Source organism: Garra rufa, chromosome 25, assembly GCF_049309525.1.
Source record: "Garra rufa chromosome 25, GarRuf1.0, whole genome shotgun sequence".
NCBI lineage: Eukaryota > Metazoa > Chordata > Actinopteri > Cypriniformes > Cyprinidae > Garra > Garra rufa.
Genome location: NC_133385.1, coordinates 11,166,005 through 11,192,634, shown reverse-complemented (window position 1 = coordinate 11,192,634; position 26,630 = coordinate 11,166,005). Strand labels below are relative to the sequence as shown.

General features: G+C 34.3%; 1 protein-coding gene across 1 annotated transcript; it reads left to right on the top strand.

Moving 5' to 3' along the window:
* Positions 1 to 3,112: 3,112 nt before the first annotated feature.
* Positions 3,113 to 20,432, top strand: dhtkd1 (dehydrogenase E1 and transketolase domain containing 1). The gene is made up of 17 exons (XM_073831501.1): positions 3,113 to 3,371; positions 3,599 to 3,751; positions 5,872 to 6,083; positions 6,213 to 6,407; positions 9,162 to 9,431; positions 9,545 to 9,716; positions 11,167 to 11,365; positions 11,448 to 11,760; positions 12,001 to 12,085; positions 13,367 to 13,506; positions 13,770 to 13,920; positions 14,039 to 14,145; positions 14,722 to 14,886; positions 15,006 to 15,088; positions 16,716 to 16,885; positions 19,276 to 19,361; positions 19,503 to 20,432. Exons 1-17 carry the CDS (start codon positions 3,206 to 3,208, stop codon positions 19,602 to 19,604), a joined length of 2,769 nt encoding a protein of 922 aa, XP_073687602.1. The 5' UTR covers positions 3,113 to 3,205; the 3' UTR covers positions 19,605 to 20,432.
* Positions 20,433 to 26,630: the final 6,198 nt, after the last annotated feature.

Genomic DNA, 26,630 nt, shown 5'->3' with positions numbered 1-26,630 from the left:
TTAAAAAAAAAAAAAATTAACTCACAATTTTGACTTTTTTCCCTGCAATTGTGAGTTTATAGTTTAAAATAAAAAATTTTAAAGACATAAACTTTAAAGTTTGAAATAAAGAAGCTTATCTCTGCCACAAAATAAAAAATAAATGTGAAAGTTTATTGAATTTTTTTTTTTTTATTCACAATTTTGGCTTTTTTTCCTGCAATTGTGAGTTTATAGCTTACAATTCCATTTTTTTTAATTGGGAGATACTGTATAAACTTAGAAGCCCGGTTTCACAGACAGGGCTTAGACTAAACCAGGATTAGGCCATAGTTCAATTAGGACATTTAAGTCATTTTTATAAACATGCTTAGAAAAAAACATTACTGGTGTGCATCTTGAGACAAAACAAAGGCACTGATATATTTTAAGATCAATCAGTGCAATTTTGTTTCAGTTGAAACAGCTCAGACTTACATTTTAGTCTAGGACTAGGCTTAAGCCTTGTCTATGAAACCGGGGGAGAAAGTTTAAAATAAGGAAGCTTATTTTCACCAAAGAATTAAAAAAATAAATAAATAAAAAAGTTAATTCTGATTTTTTTGCTAACACTTTTGTGGCTTATTTCCGCCACAGAATTAAAAAAAAAAAAAAATCGATTTTTTTAATTCACAATTTTGACTTTTTTCCCCTGCAATTGTGACTTTATAACTTTCCATTATTCCATTATTTTCCATTAAATTGCGAGATATAAACTTCGAAAGTTTGAAATAAGAAAGCTTATTTCTGCCACAAAATTTAAAAAATAATAATTAAATAAGTTATTTATTTTTTCCTGCAATTGTGAGTTTACAGCTTTTTTCTTTAAATTGCAAAATATAAACTTCGAAAGTTTGAAATAAGGAAGCTTATTTCCGTTACAGAATAAAAAAAAATTTAAGATTAATTGCACATTCTGACTTTTTTCTTGCAATTCTGAGAAAAAAAAATTGTGAGACATAACCTCACAACTGCACAAAAAAGTTGTGAGACAATTGTGAGACAAACGAAAAGAGACAAAAAAAATAAAGCACAATTTGTAACTTTTTTTTCTTGTTGTGAGTTTATATTCTGAGAAAAAAGTTGTAAGATATAAACTCACAATTGCAAAATTCTCAATTACCTTTTTTATTTTTTATTCATTGACGGAAAATAAAATAAATAAATTGTGCCATGAAGTGGGAATTCAGAATAAAAATCTAAATCTAAATTATAAAGATATAAATGTAGAATTCTGAAGATAAAATGTCACAATTACTGATTTTTTAATTCTGTGATAGAAGTAGGCTTTGATAAATAGTGATTAGTTTGTGACAAAATACACTAGTATCTAATGAGATAACTACTAGTAACATAACAACAGACACTAGTTAGTTTTTATGGAATAAATGCTAAAACAGCTTGTCATGCATACTGTGTCCTATTTGTCTGAGCAGCAGGTAACCTTGTGTTTATGCCGGAGCTCAGCTTGTGAACTGCTCCGGGTCCATTTTTAAAGGACAATGTGGCGATGAGGAAGAGATGCACGACTAAAATCAGAGCACATTTGCCTGGGAGGTGTGTATGACCGTGTACGTTTGGAAGGAGGACTAGGGAGGTGGTGATTTGTTTCATTTTGGGGACGTTCGTGTACTGCCTGCCTCTCAACCACAGACCTATGAAAGAGAAATAATACATGCATATGAAATATCAGAGACGTCTTGCAAACTCACTGTGCCGGGCAATTCAAAATTCATATATTAATGAGTAAAGCTTTTATTTTTCCATTAGAGAAGCTTTAAGCTGTTTGGGGACCACATACACTAGCCCTCAAGTGGAACCAGTGCAATTGTAGAAATTTCATTAAAATAGATTTTTAGATGTTGATAGAGATCTAAATGGACTAATATATAAGCGGCTTCGGTTTAGAGATAAGATAATTATTTAAATAAGAATTCAGTGTGCTATTTATAACGCAATTGCAATGCTTATGTCTGCCTATAGGTGGAAGCAAAGTGTTTGTAATCTTATTGAAACACCAAATATCAATAACATTTGAACAAATAATAATAATTAAAAAAGTATAATATATATTTGTTTTTTATTATTATTATTATTATTTTACTTTATTTTTTATGTTAGACTCTGTAGTGTTCTAATAGATTTTATAACAAAATTTAGCTGCTGACCTTTAAGTAAATGTTCCTGGGAGATATAAACTATATATAAAAATAACTTTTTTTTTTCCTGAGGTATATGTTCCCACCTTGCTACTGTAACTTCCCGTTTAAATTCCATAAAACATAGTTTCGCAATAGACACCTGTTGCAACTGTAGCTGTTTGTGCAGATGTCCTTATGAAAGTCAGAATCACCAATAAACACTCTTCGTCAAACTATAAATGCCCTCAACTTCTTAGAAACATTTCTCACTTCACAAACACGTACGTGTCTGGAAATTTCCTAAATACGAAACATATTCTGCTAAGGCATAAACCTATCCAAACCCTCTTACAAACCAAAGCCTCAATTCCAGCCAATAGGCGATAAGCAAATCATCACCTCCCACCTGCCACAGTGCATTAGTGATGCTCTGTTCGACTCACTGTGGCGAATCGGTTCTTTTGAACAGTTCATTTCGAACAACCGGTCCAAAAGATCGATTCGTCAGTCTATTCTATTATGTATATACAGTACGTCCTCGTGTGATTCTTGACAGGACATACATGCACCTACATCACAGTTTGGGGCGTTTTTGTGTTATATTTTACCAGTAAGGGTGTTTATTGTATTTTAATGTGTCCGTTATTTACCTCAAAAAAAAAAAAACGTTGTTTAAACCTTTATTTTATGTGATTGAAGGTCTACGTTTTATTGACAGCCGTATAATACTGTATAATAATAATCAAAAATCAGTATTCTAACAACTAATCATTAACTGTGACATTTAACCGATAAAATAACAATTTCGTGAGTTACATTCTATGGTTACATTTAGACTTTTCGTGTTTATCACAGTTGTTGACTCGGATTCTATCCGCTTCGTTCAGACCGGACTGATTCACTCAGAAGATTTGACTCAAAAGAATGATTCATTCACATATCGGATACCGCTCTCTGTGGTTTATTATGGCTGCGCTTTAGTATGCGTGGCTCATCGGGGAAACTTTGTTTCGTGCTTTAACGGAGTCTAGTTATTTATTTCTACCATGTCAGCAGGCATTATGCTTATAAACCTACATCGACTTTTGCACCGTGCCAGACGGCCGTTTTTAGCGAGTTTATACCACACTCAGAGGGGAGTATATGGTTTCAGACCGAGGGATATTCCGGAGAAAGACACCCGGCTTCCGCAGATCTCCGCGCTTAACCAAGGTTCTTACATTAACTGTTACATGCTTCTAATAATGTCTGTATTTACTATAAGTTACGTATATGCTTTAAAGACCCATAACATATGCTTATGTCGCTGGTTGGTAACGTTGTATTCTTAACCCTGCAAAAATATATTAGAGATGCGCAAAGCAAAATCTGCAATGCTTTAAATATGGAGCGTGGTAATGTATTACAAGCCGCATTCGCTGGCTGTCTCATGTAAACAGATCACGGGCTGGCGAGACTGGTGGAGGCCTATCGAGCACATGGACACAAAGCAGCTAAAATTAACCCGTTACTCCCTCAAACGCCTGTGATGGACAGCGTGCCGGAGATTAGCCTGTTGAACGGAGCCGTTCATGGGGTCCTCAACACCACTGGTGAGTTTCTGCGCGTTTCTTACTAGTTTTGAAGAAAATACTTATATAAAGGAGTGTTCCGGGTTCCAAGGCGGTTAAAGTGTTTGAACGGTTTTTGCAGCATGTACATAGTCATGTAGTATATCATAGGACTATGTCTTATCATGTCTAATAGCACAAGGAATAATTGTGGTATGTCCGGTTTGTGCAGAAATTTGGCTTACAGTAATGGACTTACATTTTAAGACTATATGGGACAAGGCAATAGGCTTAAATACATTAAAATGCACTCTTGTATTTATTACAGTACTACTTAGTATTTATAATGTTATTTTAATATCAATATTGTAATTGGTTTTACTTATTTTATTAATGTTATTATATTTTTTACTTATTATTTAGCATCTTTTTCTGACACATGAAGCTGATGTGGCAATACATTTAACCCTTGTGCGATACACATAGGTGCAAAATGGACAAAAATGTCCATGTCCAAAAACTGTCATAAAAAATATGATTTATTAATATTTTTTTCCACTTTCACTGATGTTGATTTTTTAACCAGCATCTGTTCTATCCATAGATGCCAAACAGTCATTAATTTTCAGAATTGTAACCCTTTAAATGCCGGTTTGTTAACATAATGCCACAGGTGTTTTTTTTTTTAATGAAAAAATGAAAAATAGTAGTTAATTTCCATTTACTAAATGCTAAGCAGAATTTTTTTTTTTTTTTTCTTATTAGCTTCTTGGGTGTGTCAGTGAAGAACAACAACATTAATTTTGAGGCATTTATATTTTTTATGTAGTGTCAGATTAAAAACAAAAAACAAAAACAAAAAACTAACACTTAGGGCCATAATGGACAAAAATGTCCATGTCAAAAAACTGTTATAGAAATGTTATATATTAATATTTTTTTCCACTTTCACTGACTGTTGTTTTTTATCAGCATCTCTTCTATTCATAATTACCAAACATTCATTCATTTTCAGAATTGTAATGCTTTAAAAGCTGGTTTCTTTCATAATGCTCACTGTCAGTGGGCAACACTAGCTCCAGAGCTTCCTCTGCTGAGTAACATCTCTTCATCTTGCAAGCAATGAAATGACCAAGCCCTCAAGCACCAAATATGTATAGGTTTTGCTGTGCGAACACTCAAACTTTGTATAAAATCTACCCGACTACACAATCAGCATTTTCTTATGGTGAAAACAAAAACAATGTGTTTAGGGGCTTCTGAACTTCTACATCAAATTCAAGCTCACCTTTTGTCTCTGTACAAAAACAATAACAAATGAAAAAGTGCAATCAAGGAATAAGATGTGTGTTTGGGTGAAAAAGAAAAATCCTCAAAGCTCATTAACCTTCTTTGACCTTATTCCTAGTTTTCACATGGCCCTATGACCCGGCCAAGGGTGAGACTCATATACATGGAGTGGGACTTTTGATTGCCAGTATAATATAATTTCTTTCAAACTAATTACACCCATAAAAATTTCAGTAAACACATGCAAACCACACTCTAACATCCTTACCAACATATCCACACAATTATAGCTGCATTATTTTTCCAACTGACTCTATAATAGACTATAATATGCATAAGCAGAAAACACAAAAAAGTGAGTATTACTTTTATATGCCAAATTTGAAAAAAAAAAAATGGCACAATCTAGTAAAAAATGGTAAAAATGTAAAATTTGAAGCCTTGCCGATAGAATGAATGCCTATTAGCAAACATTGCATCATTTTATAGTCAAATGGCCCTGGGTTAAAAAATTGCAGTTTTAATGGCTTTCAATGTGGACATTTTTGTCCTTAAGGTCCTGAGTGTGAGCATTTTTTGTACGGAGGGTAAAATTATTTTTTTGAAGGAAATGAGGGTGAAATATTAAAATTTCAATAAAAATACTCACCTGAGCCAAGATTTATGCAGTTGGCATTAACACAGACACACTTATAACAAAAACAAAACTGAAATGGACAAAAATGTCCATAAGGTCACACAAGGGTTAAATACAGCAAACTGTGGCAGCTGGCCATGTGTTCATAAAGCTTAAGTTGTATTCACCACAAAATTACTTTTTTTTTTAGTTTGGTTCATTTAGCCCCTTACATTTCTATTTGTTTTCATTCCAGGATTGCGGCATTTTGGGAAAGCTGAAGCAACATCCGAAGAAGTGGTTTCCTATCTGGAGAACACATACTGTGGGAGAATCTCAGTGGAAACCACTCAGCTCCAGAGCTTGCAAGAAAGAGAATGGTTTGCAGACCGGTTTGAGGAGCTCAAGAAAGAGGCGTTTTCCCCGGAGGAGAGAAGACAGCTGGCAAAACTGATGCTTGAATCACAGGTAACGCAACTATTTAATCCCTTTTTTTGAACACCCCAGAATGTTACACTTTGAATAGCATGTCAATCATTATACTTTTGATTCCACTGGCATCAGCAATTGTGCGTCCCCTGTGTTTTCTTTTTAAAGGAATTTGACCACTTTCTAGCCACCAAGTTTGCCACGGTCAAGCGATATGGAGGTGAGGGAGCAGAGAGCATGATGGGATTTTTCTACGAGGTGTTTCGCTCTGCGGCGTACAGTGGAGTGACAGATGTGGTCATGGGAATGCCTCACCGCGGACGCCTCAACCTGCTTACGGGACTACTGCAGTTCCCCTCAGAGGTTAATACTTACAGTTGAAGTCAAAATGTTAATTATTTTACCAAAATAAAAGAGATCATACAAAATGCAAGTTATTTTTTATTTAGTACTGACCTGAATAAGATATTTCACATAAAAGACGTTTACATATAGTCCACAAGAGAAAATAATAGTTGAATTTATAAAAATGACCCCATTCAAAAACTTTGTGACTGATCCACAGTTATGTTTTTTTGTTTAGTGATAGTTATTTATGACTCCCTTGTTTGTCCTGAAAAGTTAAACTGCCCACTGTTCTTCAGAAAAATCTTTCAGGTCCCACACATTCTTTGGTTTTTCAGCATTTTTGTGTATTTGAACCCTTTCCAACAATGACTGTGCTTTTGAGATCCATCTTTTCACACTGAGGACAACTGAGGGACTCAGCTTCTGAAGGGCAGTACTAAAGGGAAAAAAAATGATATTTAGGCAAAAAATAAATAAATAAATGTACACATCTTCATTCTGTTCAAAAGATTTCACCCCCAGCTCTTAATGCATGGTTTTTCCTTCTGGACCGTCAGTGAGCGTTTGAACCTTTTGTAATAGTTGTGTATGAGTCCCTCAGTTGTCCTCAGTGTGAAAAGATCTCGAAATCATACAGTGATTGTAGGGTTGTGACGATGAGGAAATTTCCCCACCGGTTAATCGACATGTGACAACACCGGTAATACCGGTATCACCGTGGGGGTGGGGGTTTCCTCTTTTTTTCTGCTTTTAAATAGCTTATAAATGCGTGCGTATTATACTTTCACTTTCAGTTTTGCGGGAATTGGCAATTCGGCGTCAATTGTTTGAATGGACGACAACGAAACTACAAATAAAAAGCTTTGAACCCAAAATATTGCCAAACTGGTGCTTTTGCATTGCTTTTTGACCCTAATTCGGCCGCCATTCTCTTTCTGTAAATTCGACTCCTCTCGTTGTGATGTTTTACGGACAAATTTCGGGAGGAGCTCGCACAGATAATTAACACGGCCAATTCACCATCAGCAATCACACTCCATATCCAAGCACTAAAAGAGAATCCCTTTAAATAGCCCCCCGTCCCCCGTCTCCTGTCTCCTCACCTTCAGCTCGGAGGAGCGCTTGTTGGGTTCGGGCCGAATGCCGAGCTCGGACCCCTCTCCCTTGGCAGGGGGAGTGCCCCTGGCTCAGGAATGATTACCAAGCTCGGAGCCCTCTCCCGGACAGCACGCCAAACACGCTTAACTTTTACGCTGTTTATTATATGTAAGCGCGAACTCGTGAACTCCTCACGTGATAAATGAAATATGACGCATTGTAGCTATGTTCAGTTTTTTATTATAGTGCATGCTCTCGTCTTAAGTAAATTATTTAGAATGATATTTTCCATTCAATTCAAATAAATATTTAATAAAAAAACGAATAGTTAAAAAAAAAAATGGGACGGTGTCACGGTGGAAAAGAGATGTCACCGGTGTTGCGTCTTAAAACCGGTAACACCGTCAACACCGTCTATCGTGGCAAGCCTAAGTCATTGTTGGAAATGGTTCAAATACACAAAAATGCTAAAAAACCAAAGAATTTGTTGGACCTGAAGAATTTTTCTGAAGAGCAGTGGGCAGTTAAACTGTTCACGACAAACAAGGGACTCATGAACAACTATCACTAAGATAAATCTGCAGAATAAGACATAAAATTTTGTGTATTATTGTGCCTTTGGATTTAAAAAATCATATTTATAGAATACTATCATCAAAAACGCCATTTGAAGCTAAATGCAGACGTTTAAACAGAAAAACCTGCTATAATTACTCTACTTTTAAAGCATAAATTTGATTTAAACAATAGGTCTAGGTTTAATGCAGTTCATAGGGGACATTATATTAGCTCTACAGTTACAGCATGAAATACTGTTTATACCTATAACACATTACATTTACCTATTTTATCTCACAATTCTGCCTTATTTTAAGTTTATATCTCGTATTTTATACTCGATTTAACTCGATTTAACAATCGCGAGTTTGTCCATTCTGAAGGTAAAAAGGCAGAAGTGTGGGATATAAACTTAAAAGAGAGAATGGCAAGTTTATTTTTATTATCAGAATTGTGAGATATAATCTCGGAATTGCAAGAATAAAGTCAGAATTGTAAAAATTAGCTGGGGGCGGGATAGGGAAAGGTTCTCAAATTGGGATTCGAACACGGGACGTCCTGAGCGCAACAGCGCTGTATGACGACGCGCTGCCCACAAGGCCATCGGCGCCGACAAAAAAAAAAAAAATTCTTTTATTCCATTGCTTCCATTGCCTGCTGCTTGAAACTATCATTTTTTTGCAACCAGATAGGCTCCGCCCACAAAAAAAATTGGTCTAAATGTGAACGTCTTTTATGTGAAATATCTTATTAGATTTGCTGTATATAGATGGCAAACTTGAAAGACTGGACTTGCCAGATTAATTTTTGCAGGAACTTGTCCTTAGAAATTGTGTTTGGAATTGATGACTTTGTTGAATTTCCTTGTCAATAATGTTACGCAATCTTGATTAAATTCCTCACCCTTTGATTTTTCTTAACATCTAATCCTCTGAGTCACGATCTCCACCTCTTCATTCAACATAAATAGACTCATTCTTCAGGGATTGTCAGTTTTTTTTTTTTTTTTTTTTTGTAACAGCCCATTTTGGGAAAACATTCTAATTGAGTCTTTGCCTGCAGCCATTATTAAGCTTTTGACGAGCCAAATACTTCTTTATTTCTCTCTCTCAGCTCATGTTCCGTAAGATGAGGGGTCTCAGCGAGTTTCCTGAGAACTCTCCCTCTATTGGAGATGTGCTGTCCCATTTGACCTCCACAGTGGAGCTGGACTTTGGGGCAGGACACCCTCTTCATGTAACTATGCTGCCTAACCCCTCACACCTGGAGGCCATCAACCCTGTGACGCAAGGAAAGACCCGTGGCCGTCAGCAAGTCAAACAGGATGGCGATTACTCCACTGAGACTCATGCACGACCAGGAGACAAAGTCATCTGCTTGCAGGTCTCTTAGTTTGCAGATTTCTAAATTCACTTATTACAACATTAAACACTATGCTAATGCATAGTAGTTGTGTTGATGTTATGATGTAACAGTTCTTTATCTGTTCTGTGCAGGTTCACGGCGATGCTTCGTTTTCAGGCCAAGGCATAGTGCCAGAGACCTTCACCCTGTCAAATCTCCCCCATTATAGAGTAGGTGGAAGCATCCATCTCATCGTAAACAATCAAGTGGGCTACACCACTCCCTCAGAGAGGGGCCGATCATCTTTGTACTGTAGTGATGTTGGTATGTATTTGTCAGGGGTGTGACTAATATTTTATTACTTATTTATTTATTTTCTATTTTTTTGTGTCACAATTTTTATCGTTATTCAGTCCGATTCCAATTATTGGAAAAATGTATTGTATTCCATCCAAATAAGGAAATTGTATTGTGGTTATATTATGGTAGAAATTCACCCAACAATGGTAACTGTCACTGCACCTTTAAGGTCTCCCTGCGGTTTTCAAAAGAAAAGAGAGGCTCTATTTGAAAAGCAAATACAAAATAATTTGATATAATTATTTGAAAGCAAATAAATTAAAACAGCCATTAATATTAGTATTGGTTTTTTTTTTGTTATTCATTAAAATTAAATTATTATTATTAACAACAATTGTTTTATTTAACAGTAGCCATAATGATTTATTTAATTTAATTTAAAAAATTAAATGTTATAATTAATAATGTAATTTTTAATATTTTATAATATATTAAGTTGTTGTTGTTATTATTATTATTTATCATTTAAATTATAAAATATTTGTATTCATTTTATATATGGTTATTAAATAGGTAAAAAACAAATGTTTGTGATCACATGCCTGAATTTCTGCACCAGTGTTATTTTAATATCATTGACATACAATAATACATATTTATTATTAATAGTGGAATTTTCATTTTAAATGTAGTTAAGGTTTTTTTGTCATTTTATTTTTTGTTATTTTTTAAAAATATATATTTTTTAATTATTTTATTCATTTATTAATTAATAATTGTTTTATTTGACAGTACAGTAACATTGCAATAATGATTTTAATTATAATTGTTAATGTAATTTTTTTATATTTGAATAAGTTATTGTTGTTATTTTTTATAACTTAAAAAAATATTAAAATATATTATTGTTTATGTTGTCATAATAAATAGGTAAAACATAGGATTTCTTTTTTGTCCTTAGCCAATCACATGCCTAAATTTTGCACCAGATACAATATTTTTTTTTATTAATATTGAAATTCATTTTTATATTTATATTTTAAGTTTTTATTTAAAATTCAGTTAAAAGATTTAGTCATTTTATGTGTTTGTAATTTTAGTATTATTTTTATTAATTTTGTATTATTAATATATATTTTTTATTTAACAGTACAGCAGTATTGCAATAATGATTTATTAATCATCTTTTGTATTTTTTTTTTTTAATATTTGTTTTTAGTTCTGTATAGTTTTAGTTTTATTTTAGTTTGAGTTATTTCCGTACATTAAATTAAGCTAAATAAAAATTAGAAATGTTTCCTTGAAAACTCTCTGAAGTAAAATTATTATATAATATTTTCATTTGTTTTAGTCAACTCTTATTTTTATTAAAATAAAAAAAATTATTATTGTTTTAGTAAATTATAATAACCCTGCTCACAAATGTCATTTGAGCACACTTTCATTATCTATCACATTTTTTGTTGCTGTTCAGGTAAAATGGTGGGATGTGCAATAATCCATGTGAATGGCGACGACGCTGAGGAGGTCCTCAGGGCGACCCGGCTGGCCGTGGAATACCAGCGACGCTTTAGAAAAGACGTTATTGTAGACCTGCTTTGTTACCGCCAATGGGGGCACAACGAGTTGGACGAGCCCTTTTTCACAAACCCCGCAATGTATAAAATTATTAGGTGGGTACCTCTACTAGCCTTTATTTTGTAACATATTTCTAAAATGTTAAGTGTAATTTTCCTTTTTTCATTGCCACTCTAGGTCAAGAAAAAGTATCCCAGATTCATATGCTGACCAGCTCATCTCTGAGGGTCTGATGACGGAGGAAGAGCGCAGTCAGACCAAGACCACCTACTACGCTATGCTTAACGACCGGCTAAACAACATGACCCTCTACAGCCCTCCGCCCACCAACCTCCAGGGGCGCTGGGGAGACCTGGTGGAGCCCCAGAACAGAGTCTCATTCTGGGACACAGGCGTATCGGTGCCCCTGCTGCAGTTCGTAGGCGCCAAATCAGTAGACATACCTGTGGAGATTCAATTGCACAGTCACCTGAGAAAGACTCACGTGCAGGTAATGAAAGACTGCCTCGCTTGATCTTTGCCCCCATTTTGTGCTGTTTTATAGCATTTCGTAAAAAAGCAACATGACAGTTGAAAGGTTTAACTTTTATGCATATATATATATATATACACATCCATTTAATGAAATCATTGATGCTGTCTATGTGAATGAATCTTTAGAGTAAGGTACAGAATTGATACAGTCTAGTTGATTTGAACATGCTTAAACAAATGTATTGATTTGTCACAGGCACGCCTTCAAAAACTGGAAGAGGGCACAAAATTGGACTGGTCCACAGCGGAAGCCATGGCATTTGGCTCATTGCTGTGCCAGGGTAAAGTGTTCATCTCTCTTACCTTGCACTTTATAAAGAAATATTGAAAGAACAATTTGTGCTTTGTGTATGTGTATACAAATTTTCTCCTAGTCGTTGCCTTTAGGCTGTTCACTGGTTATTTATTAAGACAATTTTGGACAATATTTATTGTGAAAAGTAATGTGTGTAACAGAGAATTTATTCTCTTCAGGTTTATATATCTAACTGTACTCTAATAGAGTTTGTGGTCATTTTAAAATATCTGTCTCTTATGCTCACCAAGGCTGCATTTATTTGATAAAATACAGCAAAAACAATAATATTTTGAAATATTATTGCAGTTTCTATTGTAATTTATTCCTGCGATGCAAAGCTGAATTTTCAGCGTCATTACTCCAGTCTTAAGTGTCACGTGATCTCTCACAAGTAATGTCTAACATGCAGATTTGGTGCTTAAAGGGATACAGTTAATGACAAAAGTTTACACCCCTCCTTTCAGAATCTGCGAAATGTTAATTATTTGAACAAAATATGAGAGATCATACAAAATGCATATTATCTTTTATTTAGTACTGACCTGAATAAGATACTTCACATAAAAGATGTTTACATAAAGCCCACAAGAGAAAATAGTTGAATTTATAAAAATGACCCTGTTCAAAAGTGTACATCCCTTTGATTCTTAATACTGTGTTGTTACCTGATTGATCCACAGCTGTGTTTTTGTTTAGTGATAGTTGTTCATGAGTCCGTTGTTTGTCCTGAACCGTTAAACTGCTGAAAAATCCTTCAAGTCCCATAAATTCTTTGGTTTTCCAGCATTTTTATGTATTTGAACGCTTGCCAACAATGACTTTATGATTTTGAAGTCCATCTTTTCACCCTGAGGACAACCGAGGGATTAATATGCAACTATTACAGAAGGTTCAAATGCTAACTGATGCACCAGAATGAAGAACCTGGGGTGAAAACTTTTGAACAGAATGGAGATGTGTAGGCTACATTTTTCTTACTTTGCCTAAATATCATATTTTTTCATGTAGTACTGCCCTTCAGAGGCTACAGAAGATAGTTACATGTTTGCCAGAAGACAAAATAAGTTAAATTTACCCTGATCTTCAAATTTCAAAAGGTTTCACCCCCAGCTTTTAATGCAAAGAAGCATTTCTTATAATTATCAGTGTTGAAAACAGTCGTTCTGTTTAATATTTTGATTGAAATGTTCAAAAGAACAGCATTTATTTGAAGTGAAACTCTTTTGTAATAATGTAAAAACCCATTTTTATATCTTTAATGCAGGATTTGATATCCGTGTGAGTGGTCAGGATGTTGGCCGGGGTACATTCAGTCAGCGCCACGTGATGGTTGTGTGTCAGGAAACCAACGACATGTACATCCCCCTCAATCACATCAACTCTGAACAGAAGGGCCACATGGAGGTGAGCCAAACCAGACACAGACACAACTGGCACAGTTAACTGCAAACATGAGTCATACATTGCTGCAATCACTTTTTTATGATGTGTTTTTAACATTGCATTATAGTTAATGCTGTTTGGTTAATGGCATGTAAACATGTTAGCTTTGTACTGTAACTCAATACACCAACTGCTCTTCATTCCTGAGCTGGGTGGTTTGCCATTTTGATTAAGCAACCAGATTTTGCTGCATGTAATTATGTAGTGTGTTTGTGTCCTCACAGGTGTGCAACAGTGCTCTTTCTGAGGAAGCTGTTTTAGGGTTTGAGTATGGAATGAGTATTGCTCAGCCTAGACTGCTGCCCATCTGGGAGGCACAGTTCGGAGATTTCTTTAACGGCGCCCAGATAATATTTGACACTTTCCTCTCTGGAGGTAAAAACAAATGCCATCAAATGCTAAGAATCACAGTATAACTTGCAGTGTTTACAAGTACCTTTCGTCAAATACATCTTTAGAGCCTAAATCCTGTTTTGTGGTAAAACTTCTTAAGGTGAGGCGAAATGGCTCCTGCAGAGTGGATTGGTCATTTTACTGCCACACGGATACGATGGAGCCGGACCAGAGCATTCATCCTGCCGAATCGAGCGTTTCTTACAGGTGAGTTAAAGGGATAGTTGGCCCAAAAATGAAAATTCTGTCATTAATTACTCACCTTTACGTCGTTCCAAACCTATAAGTCCTTTGTTCATCTTCAGAACACAATTTAAGACATTTTTGATGAAATCCAAGAGCTTTCTGACCCTCCATATACAGCAGTGTGGTACTCTCATGAAAACTTGTCGAAGACTAATACGGAAGAGAAGAAATTTTTGAAGGAAGTCATTATTTTTGTTTTTCTTCGCATACAAAATTCTCATAGCTTCATAACATTAAGGTCGAACCACTGACTATTTTAACAATGTCCTTACTACCTTTCTCGGCCTTGAACGTGTCAGTTGCATTGCTGTCTATGCAGGATCAGAAAGCTTTCAGATTTAATCAAAGATATCTTAATTTGTGTTCTAAAGATAAACAAAGATCTTATGAATTTAGAACGACATGAGCTTGAGTAATTAATGACAGAGTTTTTGGGTGAACTAACCCTTCAATGCATGATTTCTTCCTGGAAAAGTACAGACTAAATCTTCCAGCATCACTGATAATCTTCACAACTGCTCTTTGTTCTTCCTGCAGCTCTGTGACAGTAAAGAGGAAGGTGTGGACAGTGACACAGTAAACATGGCAGTGGTGAATCCTACCTTGCCAGCTCAGTACTTCCACCTTTTACGGAGACAGATGATTAGAAACTTCAGGAAACCGCTGATTGTAGCCTCCCCTAAGACTCTGCTGCGCTTTTCTGTACGTTAGAGATACGAATATTGTTTAGTATAAATTTCATACTCCAAAAAAAAAAACACTTTCGTTTTTGTTGTTTGTTTTCCTTATATTGATATGATATTTACTTATTTTGGCACTAGGGGGCAGTGTCAAGCTTGGCTGATATGGGACCAGGAACTTCCTTTAAGCCTGTCATTGGTGATACTTCTGTAAACCCTGCAAGGTATCTTCATTTAGTCATTGTTTATACATGTCTTTGAAAGAAGTATCTCATGATCACATTTTATTTAAACTGTAATATCCTGAAATATTATTACTATCTAAAATAACTGGTTTGTATTTGAACGTATTTTAACCCATAAGGACCCACTGTGACGCGGGTGTCACAAACAATTGTAATTATCTGGAAAGGTCTTTTTAAAGCATTATCCCTTATTTTCAACTCAGGAAATCCCAAAGTGACACATAAGTAACATCCAGGTTCAGTCACGTGAAAATGTGTGCATTTTTTGTTGTCATGGCAACATTTCCAAAATGGTGGACTGTATGGTGAGCACATGTTGCAGTGTCAGCAATTTTTAAAGATGCTTTTTTTTGTTACTAAAGGTATGTTTCAACCCATTCAACTATTCTAATGTTTTAATAACACATCCTAGATTACACTCACCCTGATTTTAATACATTTCTTGAACAAACTGATATAAAACAAGTTACGAAGATATTGTGGTGACATATACGTCACATCGGGCTGTTACCCTTAAAACAATAGGTGGAATTTTGATGTGACATATTTGTCACATTAAGAAAAATGCTAATAAACTGCTCAATTAATTTAGCTGATTAAAGTTTTTTAGTGTTATATATTTTCTACTGCTCATTTCAAAGAATATATTAACAAAAAGAACATTTAAAATAATGTCACATTAAATAAATTGTTAATGAAATGTATTTTGAAACTTTTTTTATAGTTACAGTTTTATTGCACAATATACAAATTATTGCAATGTTATGTGCATGTTTAACATGTTGACCTCCAGTGTGAGGTAGTTATTTATTTTTATTTAGTTCAAGTTATGAAAAAAAAAACATGAACAACCATATACCAAAAAAGGTAGAATTCTGATGTTTCGAGAGAGTTGTTGTAAAATGTAATGGTCACAGTTATGTAGCTTTGAAATATGTTATGGAAAAGCAAATAAAAAGAAAAAAAAATGTTATGTAGCAAATAAAACTGACAAAATATACTTTTTTCAATTCTGAAATAAATGCCCAATGTGACATATGTGTAACATGAAAAATTTATTATAAACGCCCAATGTGACATATATGTAACATTACAGATCTTTCACAAAGAAGGATTGCATTTCAAAAACAAATGCAGAAACATGTTATAAGTGGTCCATTTGGTCTGTATTATATGCCTCATAATTTTCCTATAAGGAGAAATCGGTCCGGGTTCTTATGGGTTAAAATGTAATTTATTCTTATGATAGCAAAGCTGAATAAATCATTGTAATATGCTGATTTGCTGCTAAAAAAATGAAATTCATTAACATGTCTTTCCAAACCCATAAGACCTTTGTGTATCTTCTGAACACAAGTTAAGATATTTTTGATTAAATCTTAAGGCTTTCTGATCCTGCATAAACAGCAATGCAACTGCAATGCAACAGTGTTGAAAGCAGTTGTGCTTTTATTTGAAATAGAAATAATTTGTAATAATGTAAACGTCTTTACTGTCCCTTTCGATTCATTTAATGCATCCTTGCTGAATGAAAGTATTATTTCCTTTCCAAAAAAAGACTTTTTGTAAATATAAGATTACAGTATCTTTTGCTTTTGTTTTGCAGTGTGCAGCGGATTCTGTTTTGCTCAGGTAAACATTACTACGCCCTGCTGAAACATAGAGAGACGTTACCACAGGCAGAAAAAAAAACGGCGCTGATCAGGGTGGAGGAACTGTGTCCTTTCCCCACAGAAGCCCTACAACAGGAACTAAATAAATACACAAACGCCAAAGGTGAGGTTGCTCATAAACACATCTTTTATTCATGGAACACTCTAATCATTGTCTTAATTAGCATGTGTTTCTTTGGTTTAGTGGCAGTTGCTTTGTGAGGGGCCTTTGAAAGAAATCAAAAACGTGTCCAAAATGCAAAGACGTTTCGAAAATGCTGATAAAAAAACTAATTTAGGCAATCCCTTGTGTTCGGCACCTACACAAATCTCACTGAAAATTGTTTTTTACTTCGTACAGTGGTGGCCAAAATGATTAGAACACTAGAATTTTCACCAGCTAAAAAATGGTTTTAAGTTATTTATTTCTGTTTTGCTGTAGTGTGTCTGTAGAAAATATCAGTTTACATTTCCAAACATTCATTTTGCCATTGTTAACATTGTTACAATCCAGTAAGAGTTTTGTTTGCACAAGGAGTCTGACAACAGCCAGTGCTCCACACAGACATCTGATCTCATCATCATTCAATCTGTCAGGAATGACATGAAGAAACAGAACAAACTGAGACAGACTAAATCCTGAAGAACTGTGGCACATCTCCAACATGCTTCAAGAGACCTAGAAAAACTACGCGCAAATGCACCTAGGGCAAAAGCTGCTTTAAACGCAAAGGATGTTCACACCAAAGGTTGATTTAATAGTTAATATAAGTTAATTGATGAAGAAAATCTATTTATGACAGCATCCTCATTTCACAGCATTTTTACCCAAGTGCCTAAAACTTTTAACAGTACTGTAGCTTTGCTGGTAAGTTTCTTGAAGCACCTTAGAGACGTTGCCACAGTTCTTCAGGATTTAGTCTGTCTCAGTTTGTTCTGTTTCTTCTTGTCATTCCAGACAGATTGAATGATGATGAGAACAGATGTCTGTGTGGAGCACTGGCTGTAGTCAGACTCCTTGAGGAAACAAAAATCTTACTGGATTATAACAATTAATGGCAAAATGAATGAATGAACTGATAATTCCTACTGACGCTACAGCAAAAGATAGAAATAACTGACTTAAAACCATTTTTTAGTTGGTGAAAATAGTGTTCTAATAATTTTGGCCATATACTTGCTTTTCAGTATTAAATTAAATATGTTTATTCAAAATAGCTGAATTAGATTAGTTAACAAAAATTTCGATTTTACATTAAATATATTGAAAAATTAAATTTTTTTCCTGTGATGCAAAGCGGAATTTTCAGCATTATTACTCCAGTCTTCAGTGTCACATGATCCTTCAGAAATCCTTCTAACATGCTCATGAAACATTTCTTGATATTATCATAGTTCAAAACAGTTGTGCTGCTTAATATTTTTAGAAACCATGATGGAAATATAATAAAAAAGTTTAGAAGTTGAATACGTAGAGTTCCAAAGAACAGCATTTATGTAAAATAGAAATCTTTTGTAACTTTATAAATGTCTTTACTGTTACTTCTGATCAATCTAATGCATTCTTGCTAAATACAAATGTGACCCTGGACCACAAAACCAGTCTTAAGTCGCTGGGGTATATTTGTAGCAATAGCCAAAAAATACATTGCATGGGTCAAAATTATTGATTTTTCTTTTATGCCAAAAATCATTAAGAAATTAAGTAAAGATCATGTTCCATGAAGATTTTTTTGTAAAATTCCTACTGTAAACATATCAAAATATAATTTTTGATTCGTAATATGCATTGTTAAGAACCTAATTTGGACAACTTTAAAGGTGATTTTCTCAGTCTTTTTGATTTTTTTGCATCCTCAGATTTCTGATTTCAAATAGATGTATCTCGGCCAAATATTGTCCTATCCTAACAAACCATACATCAATAGAAAGCTTATTTATTGAGCTTTCTTATGATGTATATATCTCAGTTTTGTCAAATTTAACCTTATGACTGGTTTTGTGGTCCAGGGTCACAAATATGAATTTGTTTAAAAAAGAAACTTTTCGTTTACCCAAAAATACAAATTCTGTTAATTACTCACCCTCATGTCATTCCAAACCCATAAGACCTTTGTTCATCTTCAGAAAAAATTAAGATATTTTTGATGAAATCCGAGAGCTTTTCGACCCTGCATAGACAGCACTGCAAATACCATGGAATGGAAAAATAGAAATCTTTTGTAACATTATAAATGTCTTTACTGTTACTTTTGATCAATCTAATGCATTCTGCATAAAGGTAGTAAGGACATTGTTAAATAGTCCATGTAACATCAGTGGTACACGTGTAATGTTATGAAGCTATGAAAATACTTCTTGTACGGAAAGAAAACGAAAATATCTTTACTCAGCAATTTCTTCTCTCCTGTGTCAGTCTTTGACGTGCGTTCACGAGAATACCCTGAGAAAAGTATTCTTGTAGCTTCTTATCATCAAGCTTCTTATATCATATTATTTCCTTTTCCATTACAGAGTTTATCTGGACTCAAGAGGAGCCACAGAACATGGGCTGCTGGTCGTTTGTATCCCCGAGATTCGAAAAACAGTTAGCCTGCAAGGTCAGGTTCTCCACTTCACGCTAATAGAGGGCCTCTTAGCTAATGCCTTGATCACCTCTTAGTTTAAATACATGACATTCATCAAATTAACACTGATTTATTACAAAATGATTGATGTTGTTCTCGTCATTATTCCCTTAGTTGAGATTAGTCAGCAGACCTGCATTACCCGCTCCTGCCGTGGGCATCGGTACCATGCACCATCAGCAGCATGAAGCCATCGTGACCGCATCGTTCTCCTGAGACCACACAACCATGAACCTCAAGAAATGATCGTCTTATTGTAGCAAGCATGCTATGACTGGTACACTGACAACAAACCACAAGCTTTTGTAGGTTTGACTGTTGAATGCAAACCCTTTTTTTAGGTATGAGGGAACGTCTGTTGACTGAACTGACAACATTTCTTACCGACATCTAAATTGGCTTATCTGTGCACCTTTTGAAAGTATCATAATTGATATTTCGGAAGTAATATTTGCTACAGAAAAAGAAGAAATGTAGAAAAAACAAAGCAAGCATACACACGTTTTGTGTGTATAATTTTTCAAAGCACTTTTAAAGTAAATTTGATATACTTTCAGGAGGTGGAACACTGAATAGAGGCAAAGAAAAGAATGTAAATAATTATCCTTGTTGTGATGTGAACTGGTAGTTGTTTACGATCAAAACGTTGGAGCATTAAATGTGTGCATTTGAATCAAGGGCTGCATGGAAAATTGAAGATTTCCAAATGAATGTAGAATCTGTCGCTGTTTGTTTACAAAGTTAAAAAGTATTAATTGAAAAATAATACCGCTCATAGAGCTAAAAACAATTTGTATGCAAAGTTACTGATTGATAGCTACTTTACGTTGCACAAACGTTTTTCTAACATACCCATCCGACCTATGTAAATCATCCAATTTATAATTAAATTATAGGTATTGTTTTCAGTATTGTTGTGTGAATGAAACTGAATTTGTACTTGAATACTTATTCTGGAGATACATAAAAAATACAATAAAAAGAATTTATTAAAAAAAAGTTAATCATTTAGCATTAACATTTTCATCACGCAAAACAAAACTCTTTGTGTATCTTTTAATACATTTACTCCTAATCAATTCATTCAAATTGTAATTCATTTCCATGTTTTCTTTAGACGCGTTTCTTTGTTCGCATTGAAAAGTAAGGTGGATGACCTGAAAAAGTTCAGGGTTCCATCCTGGAAAATTAATGACTAATTTTCCAGTCCTGGAAAACACACGGAAAGTGGGAGAAAATGGAAAATATCCTGGAAAATCTTGTAGTTGTCCTGGAAAATTGTTTTCTTCTTTAGCCAAGCCAAGTAGTAGAAAATGTTCAAACTGCCATAAATCATAACTGGCCAGTTTCTGCTGCAAACACGTGATTAGCAATCAGCTCTTTTGTTTTATTTTAGCTGGTCTCTGTTCCAGACTTACACACAAACTGTATTGAAAGCATTTTCCAAAATGTCATTTGTTTGGAAATATTATGAAGAAAAATGAAACAAAAGCACGCACATCAGTCTCAAAAGGGTGCTCGACCAAAAAGCAACAAGTAAAAAATAGAATATAAAGTCGGCAACACCTAAGCTCCAAAAGTATCAAAAATATTTTTTTTTGTTTTAATAATAAATATTTTTGATACTTTTGGAGCTTAGGTGTTGCCGACTTTATATTCTATTTTTTGGAAATATTATAAAATCTGTAAACGGGACATTAACAAAGGCCAGAGATGCTAAAGACGAACACAAAGAGGAGAAAATACTGGTAGAGCAAGCTTACTCTTCACAATGCGCAAAATATTGGAAGAAAATCCGTAAAATTTTGTGTTTAATGGGTGTTAAAAGTATATGAATGTATTTCTGAGGGGAACTCAGAAAAGCTTCTTTTCATTTTGTCACTGTATTATTTATATTAAAATAGTATTTCTAGGCGCAGTGCTGCTTTGTTTACAGCGGTAACCAGGGAAACGCTGTATCGCTGCTGTTCCATAAGCACCATCTGCTGTCAGAGAGGGAAGTTGCGCTCTCAATCAATCAGTGTGCTGTTTTTGTTTCCCTCAGATATTGTTAATATTTTTAGCATAATTTAACAAAGATAAAGTTAAACCATTCTGTTTTTGCATCAGATTTTGAAATTAGATCAGAAACTGCTCATGTATGTAGAGTCGTTCTATGGATCAGCTGGACAACATGGCCAAAATTTATATCATGATATATTTCTTAATTTCGGTCGATACAATAATTCTGATATCAATATGAATAATATTTAAAAAATCCTCAGAATTACTGTCAAGAACGCCCACAAAAGATGTCTGTACAAACTTCTGAAAAAATGTATTTGCCAAGACAATGAAACCTCCTTCTATAATATTTTAGGATTTTTTTTTACAAGTAATGTTCACCTTTTATTTGTATTTAGCCTTCATACAAACAAGAAATGTGAAATCACTGTCAAATAAACATAAGACTTTCAGTCTCACCTTATTATTATTATTATTATTATTATTATTAATATATTCAACTAAACCACAGTATAACATAGGCTGATTATTCTTATAGATTGAAACAAAAGTGCTTCAGCCAGGATAAAGAATATGAAAAGCGCTACAGAAAACAAAAGTGAGCAACAACAAAAACATGCCGCTGGACATGGGGTTATTAAAAATACCAAATTCATTATCTGCCAGTAAGAGGTGCTTTTGGAGTGGCAGAAACATCAGTTTCCAAAGACAGTCGCTTCCCTTCAAAGACCTACATTCATTTAAAACACCCACGCCGCGTTTTGATTTTGAAAAGCACTCATGTTTATTTAAAGAACTCAACCACCACAAATAAATCAATTTATGGGAAACACTGGTAATGTATATTGAAATTTTAGAAATCATATCACAGTTATTGAAAAAAATTATATTGCGAAATATATTGATATTGAATTATTGTCCAGCCCTATTGGATTGTGATTAAAATGCACTGTTTACCTCTAATTTTAAATGGCTACAGAACGTTTGCCCTTTAATAGAGCAAAAAACATCTGGTTCATGTAGTTATATTCTCATTTTATCTTCTCTTGCTTTAAAAAAATATTAACAAATTGGAATTTGCTTGGAAAATATCGGAATCTGCCATGAAAAATCAAGATTGGTGCATTACTACTGACTTTTGACGTTTAAAAATTGACGCGTTTCCAAACCTTCTAATGTTCAACTTGTAACTAATGATTTTGATTATTGTCAAAAGTAGGCTTTTAGTACTTCTTACCACGTCGATACTGAAATTTTAAAAACGTAATGATATAAATGCTCAATTCAGTACTTGCTGATTGGTGGCTGCTTTCAAACACTTTAATTTAATTTGATTTAAAAAATAATTAAATAGGTACAGTAAATATGGGACTGAAATTGATTCTGAAAATCGTTTGTTCTAATATATAATTAAGAACTCAAATTAAGGAGCTTATTTTATAGTTAAGTCATGGCCATGAACTGTATGTTTTTAAAGACTTCTCGAGAGAGAGGAATATATTACTTTAGGGCGTTCTACTTGTCTTTTATTCCCACTATAATAAAAAAAAAAGGTCCTGGAAAATGATCACCAAAAAAGAGTGGGAACCCTGTTCATTCATAAAAAGCAAAGGCAGGGGATTTACTGTGTGTTTTGTTGAGGAATATTATACCATTAATATTAAGGCACGACACGAATATTAATTAAAATAATTAATGCACTGGTCAATTATGAGATTTTGAGCTGTTTTGGAGCTATACTGTTGAGAAAACATCTAAATTATACATTTAATGTTACTTTTTTCATTTATTTTTTTATCTTTATTTTATTGTATTGCTTTATTTTTTTTTTGGTAATAAAAAGATATCCAAAACCATGTCAACAATTTAAACATACCTATGTCCAATGTTTAGGTGTCTGTTCTGCAAATGTATGCAAATTAATTCATATTTAAATAGATCACCCATCATTTGCATATTTAAGCATATTGTTTAAAAAAAACTAAAACGAAACAACTGTCTTAACGTAAGTTGCTTAATCAACTAGGTAAGTATAGTTATGTGTTATTTAATTTTGTTTTACCCTATTCACCTGTAGTGTCTTGAAATATTTATTATTCATGCCTATATTCGAGTGTATTTAGAAGAAGAACGTTTATCAAAGAGTCTCCCTCACTACACTCTAAAAAGTGCTGGGTTATTTTTGTAAACACATTGCTGGGTTAATTGTGCTGGGTCAAAATGTTGGGTTGTTTGAGGCACTGTAAACACACAGTTGGGTTGATCATGCTGGGTCAAATGGACTATAAGGGGTTCTTTCACTATGAACACCTGGGTTGGGTTATTTTGACCCAACCGGTTTGTTTATTTTTTTCACTTCATCGAACATTCTGGATTCTTCACTCGTCTCCTCGCCAGGCGGCCACGCACCTCGCAGCAAGCAGGATTATAAGGTAAATTAATAATATGATTATATAATTATTTACCTTTATTTTTAATAAGTTGTGTTTTAGAGCACACTGGTTTCACTGTTTAATGCAATATTTGATATGTCGCTGTGCGGGGTTGGCATTTTTATTCCGTGAATGACGAACGTTGTAACTTAAGCAGCCTAGCGATGTACTTTTTTGCCTCAACAATCGCGTTATTGTTATATAAAGTGTGTGTGTGTGTGTGTGTGTGTGTGTGTGTGTGTGTGTGTGTGTGTGTGTGTGTGTGTGTGTGTGTAGTGTTATTTGTATAATTTACAGTATACATATGGCCTTTATTTTAACGCCTTATGGAAAGAGTAGGTCAGAAATACGGGGGTAAGTTCCTTTACTGTCTGCATACTGTATTGCTTTGTAATGTTTTGTCAAAATTAGATCATTTCATACAAAAATTGATCTTTTAAGGGCATATTTTTCAAGTAAATGTTTGCGACGTGCCGAATCCAACGATAGATCCATATGTTTTATGTTGAGCATTTTCGCGGTTTTTTCCTTGAGGTAACTTATCTGCATTAGCTAAAACGCTATGTCCCTTACTTTAATAATGTTAAACCACAATATGACTGGTATGTACTATTGTTTATTACTTAAATGTAATGTTGTTTTAGCTACAGTATGTAAAGTTAGACTTAATCTCTCGTGGTGTATGTGGCCGTTCACATGTCGCGTTTTTTGCGCACTGAAGTTCGTTATTATACGCTCATAATGGAAGCTCATTTTTTCCAGGCACGGGACATGGTTGCTTAGCAACGGCAGACGCCATGGGAGAGCAAGCTGCGTTTTTGGAAAGAAAGCGACGCGTCTTGCGTTTTCACGCGTTTTTAGGCGCGGCATGTGAACGGCCCCTTAAGGGGGTGTGAAGGTGTGAACAGCAGTGGTGGACAGTAACGAAGTAGTTGTAATTCGTTACTGTACTTAAGTACATTTTTCAAGTATCTGTACTTTACTGGAGTAGTTTTATTTTGAGTAACTTTTACTTTTACTTCACTACATTCCAAAGCATAATATCGTACTTTTTACTCCACTACATTTAATAAAACATGTCGTTACTCCTTATAATATATTACGTGCTCCGAGACGCAGAAGCAGTGTCTGATTAATGAACAAACTGATTCTTTTCAATCGGTTCGCAAATCGCCACAAGCGATTCATTCACGAATTGGACTGATCCAATTGCAGCTGTTCAAACTCACTGATTCAAATGAGCCGTTTAGAGCGAGTCTCCAGTCATCTGAATTCACAAATAAGAACCGGGAGATTGTGAGCGCGCGCGACTGATGCTGCGAAAAGTAAGATATAATGTCGAGTTTTAGGATTAATTATTGCAATTGTCAGTTGTTTGCGAACTAAATCTGCTGTAAAGGGTGATGTATTTAAGCCCGCTGAAATGATTAAATGCAGACACATCAACATCGTCTCTTTTTAGGTAAAAAAACGAAACATTAAAATAAAACAGATTAAATCAAATAACTCATAACGTTACACGTTCATATTCCTCGCTGCTGTAACCTCAACAGTTTTATTAAAATGCTACGCATTTAGCCCTATGTGACGTCTGTTTTTATATTGTTTATTAACGGTATACTTTTTTATATTGTTTGAATCAACTAGCCTAGTATACAGAAATAAATGTTTATTATAACCATACTGAAAATAAGTAAATATTGTTAGCTGATGCTAACTGTCTAGCTAACAAGCTTGCTGGTGCTAAGTTGAGGTAATTTTCAGATATGAAGTCCAAATATTTATAATCAACCACCTAGACAGATTACATCTGAGGGAAAAGAAAATATGTGATGTTCAGATGGTAACTACAGTAATTATCAAAGTGGGAAGTGATGCCCTCTGGGGACATTTGGCCAGGGGTGTTTTTACACCACAGACAATGTTTGAGAAAAAAGAAAAATATTATGAAAATATAATTAAATTTTTCTTCCTAACTTCAGGCCTTATTCTCATATAATTTATAACTGTGCCGTTCCGCAAAATAACAAGCTTTAAAACACTTTTCTTACTGGTGAAAATGAGATGGTTAAATCAGTTTTCTCTCAGGTAACGTTACAATGCAATGTAAGCTTCACAGTGAACATTGTCAACGTAGACCATATCAACAACAAAAATCTATCTTGACTCCATATAGGCTAGTGGTTATTTTGGGAAAAACCAAGGCTTATAGTAGGATTATAAAAAATATATATGCTAATATAAATTTATAGCCTTGACTTTATAAAATTGCAAAATATGTCAGTACTTTTTTACTTAAGTACACAAAAAATGTAGTACTTTTGTACTTTCACTCAAGTAAAATGGAAAAAGGAGTACTTTTACTTTTACTGGAGTAATATTCTATTATACGTATCTGTACTTTTACTCAAGTACTTGATTTGTGTACTTCGTCCACCACTGGTGAACACACCGTTACTCTTCCTCTATTTTAGTGAATGCCTGTGTTGCATTACAAACTAAGAGACCAGTATAAACCTTAAACTTATTGAACCACATTTGTTTTTCAGATTTGATCAGATTTCACAAGACTTTAGGAAGCTATATCCAGAGGCAGACTTTTTGAAGACTGGGCTACAGTTGCAGACCTAATTCTTGCCAGTGCTCAGTGAGGTGCATTCAGAGCTGGGTGACATGACTTAAGGTAAGCTTTTTCTTATAATATGTCAATCTATAAAACAATATGCAACTGTATTTGACACACATCAACTGGTAAATACAATGGTACAGTAACACTTAACTAGTTGCTTATTAGCTTGTATATTGG

What these genes read in the sequence shown, in the direction of transcription:
- dhtkd1 (XM_073831501.1), top strand. Translation starts at nt 3,206, where the DNA reads ATGTCAGCAGGCATTATGCTTATAAACCTACATCGACTTTTGCACCGT. An exon ending in TGACACTTTCCTCTCTGGAG is followed by an intron (nt 13,921 to 14,038) that starts GTAAAAACAAAT and finishes AAACTTCTTAAG; the next exon opens with GTGAGGCGAAATGGCTCCTG. An exon ending in ACTTCTGTAAACCCTGCAAG is followed by an intron (nt 15,089 to 16,715) that starts GTATCTTCATTT and finishes TTTGTTTTGCAG; the next exon opens with TGTGCAGCGGATTCTGTTTT.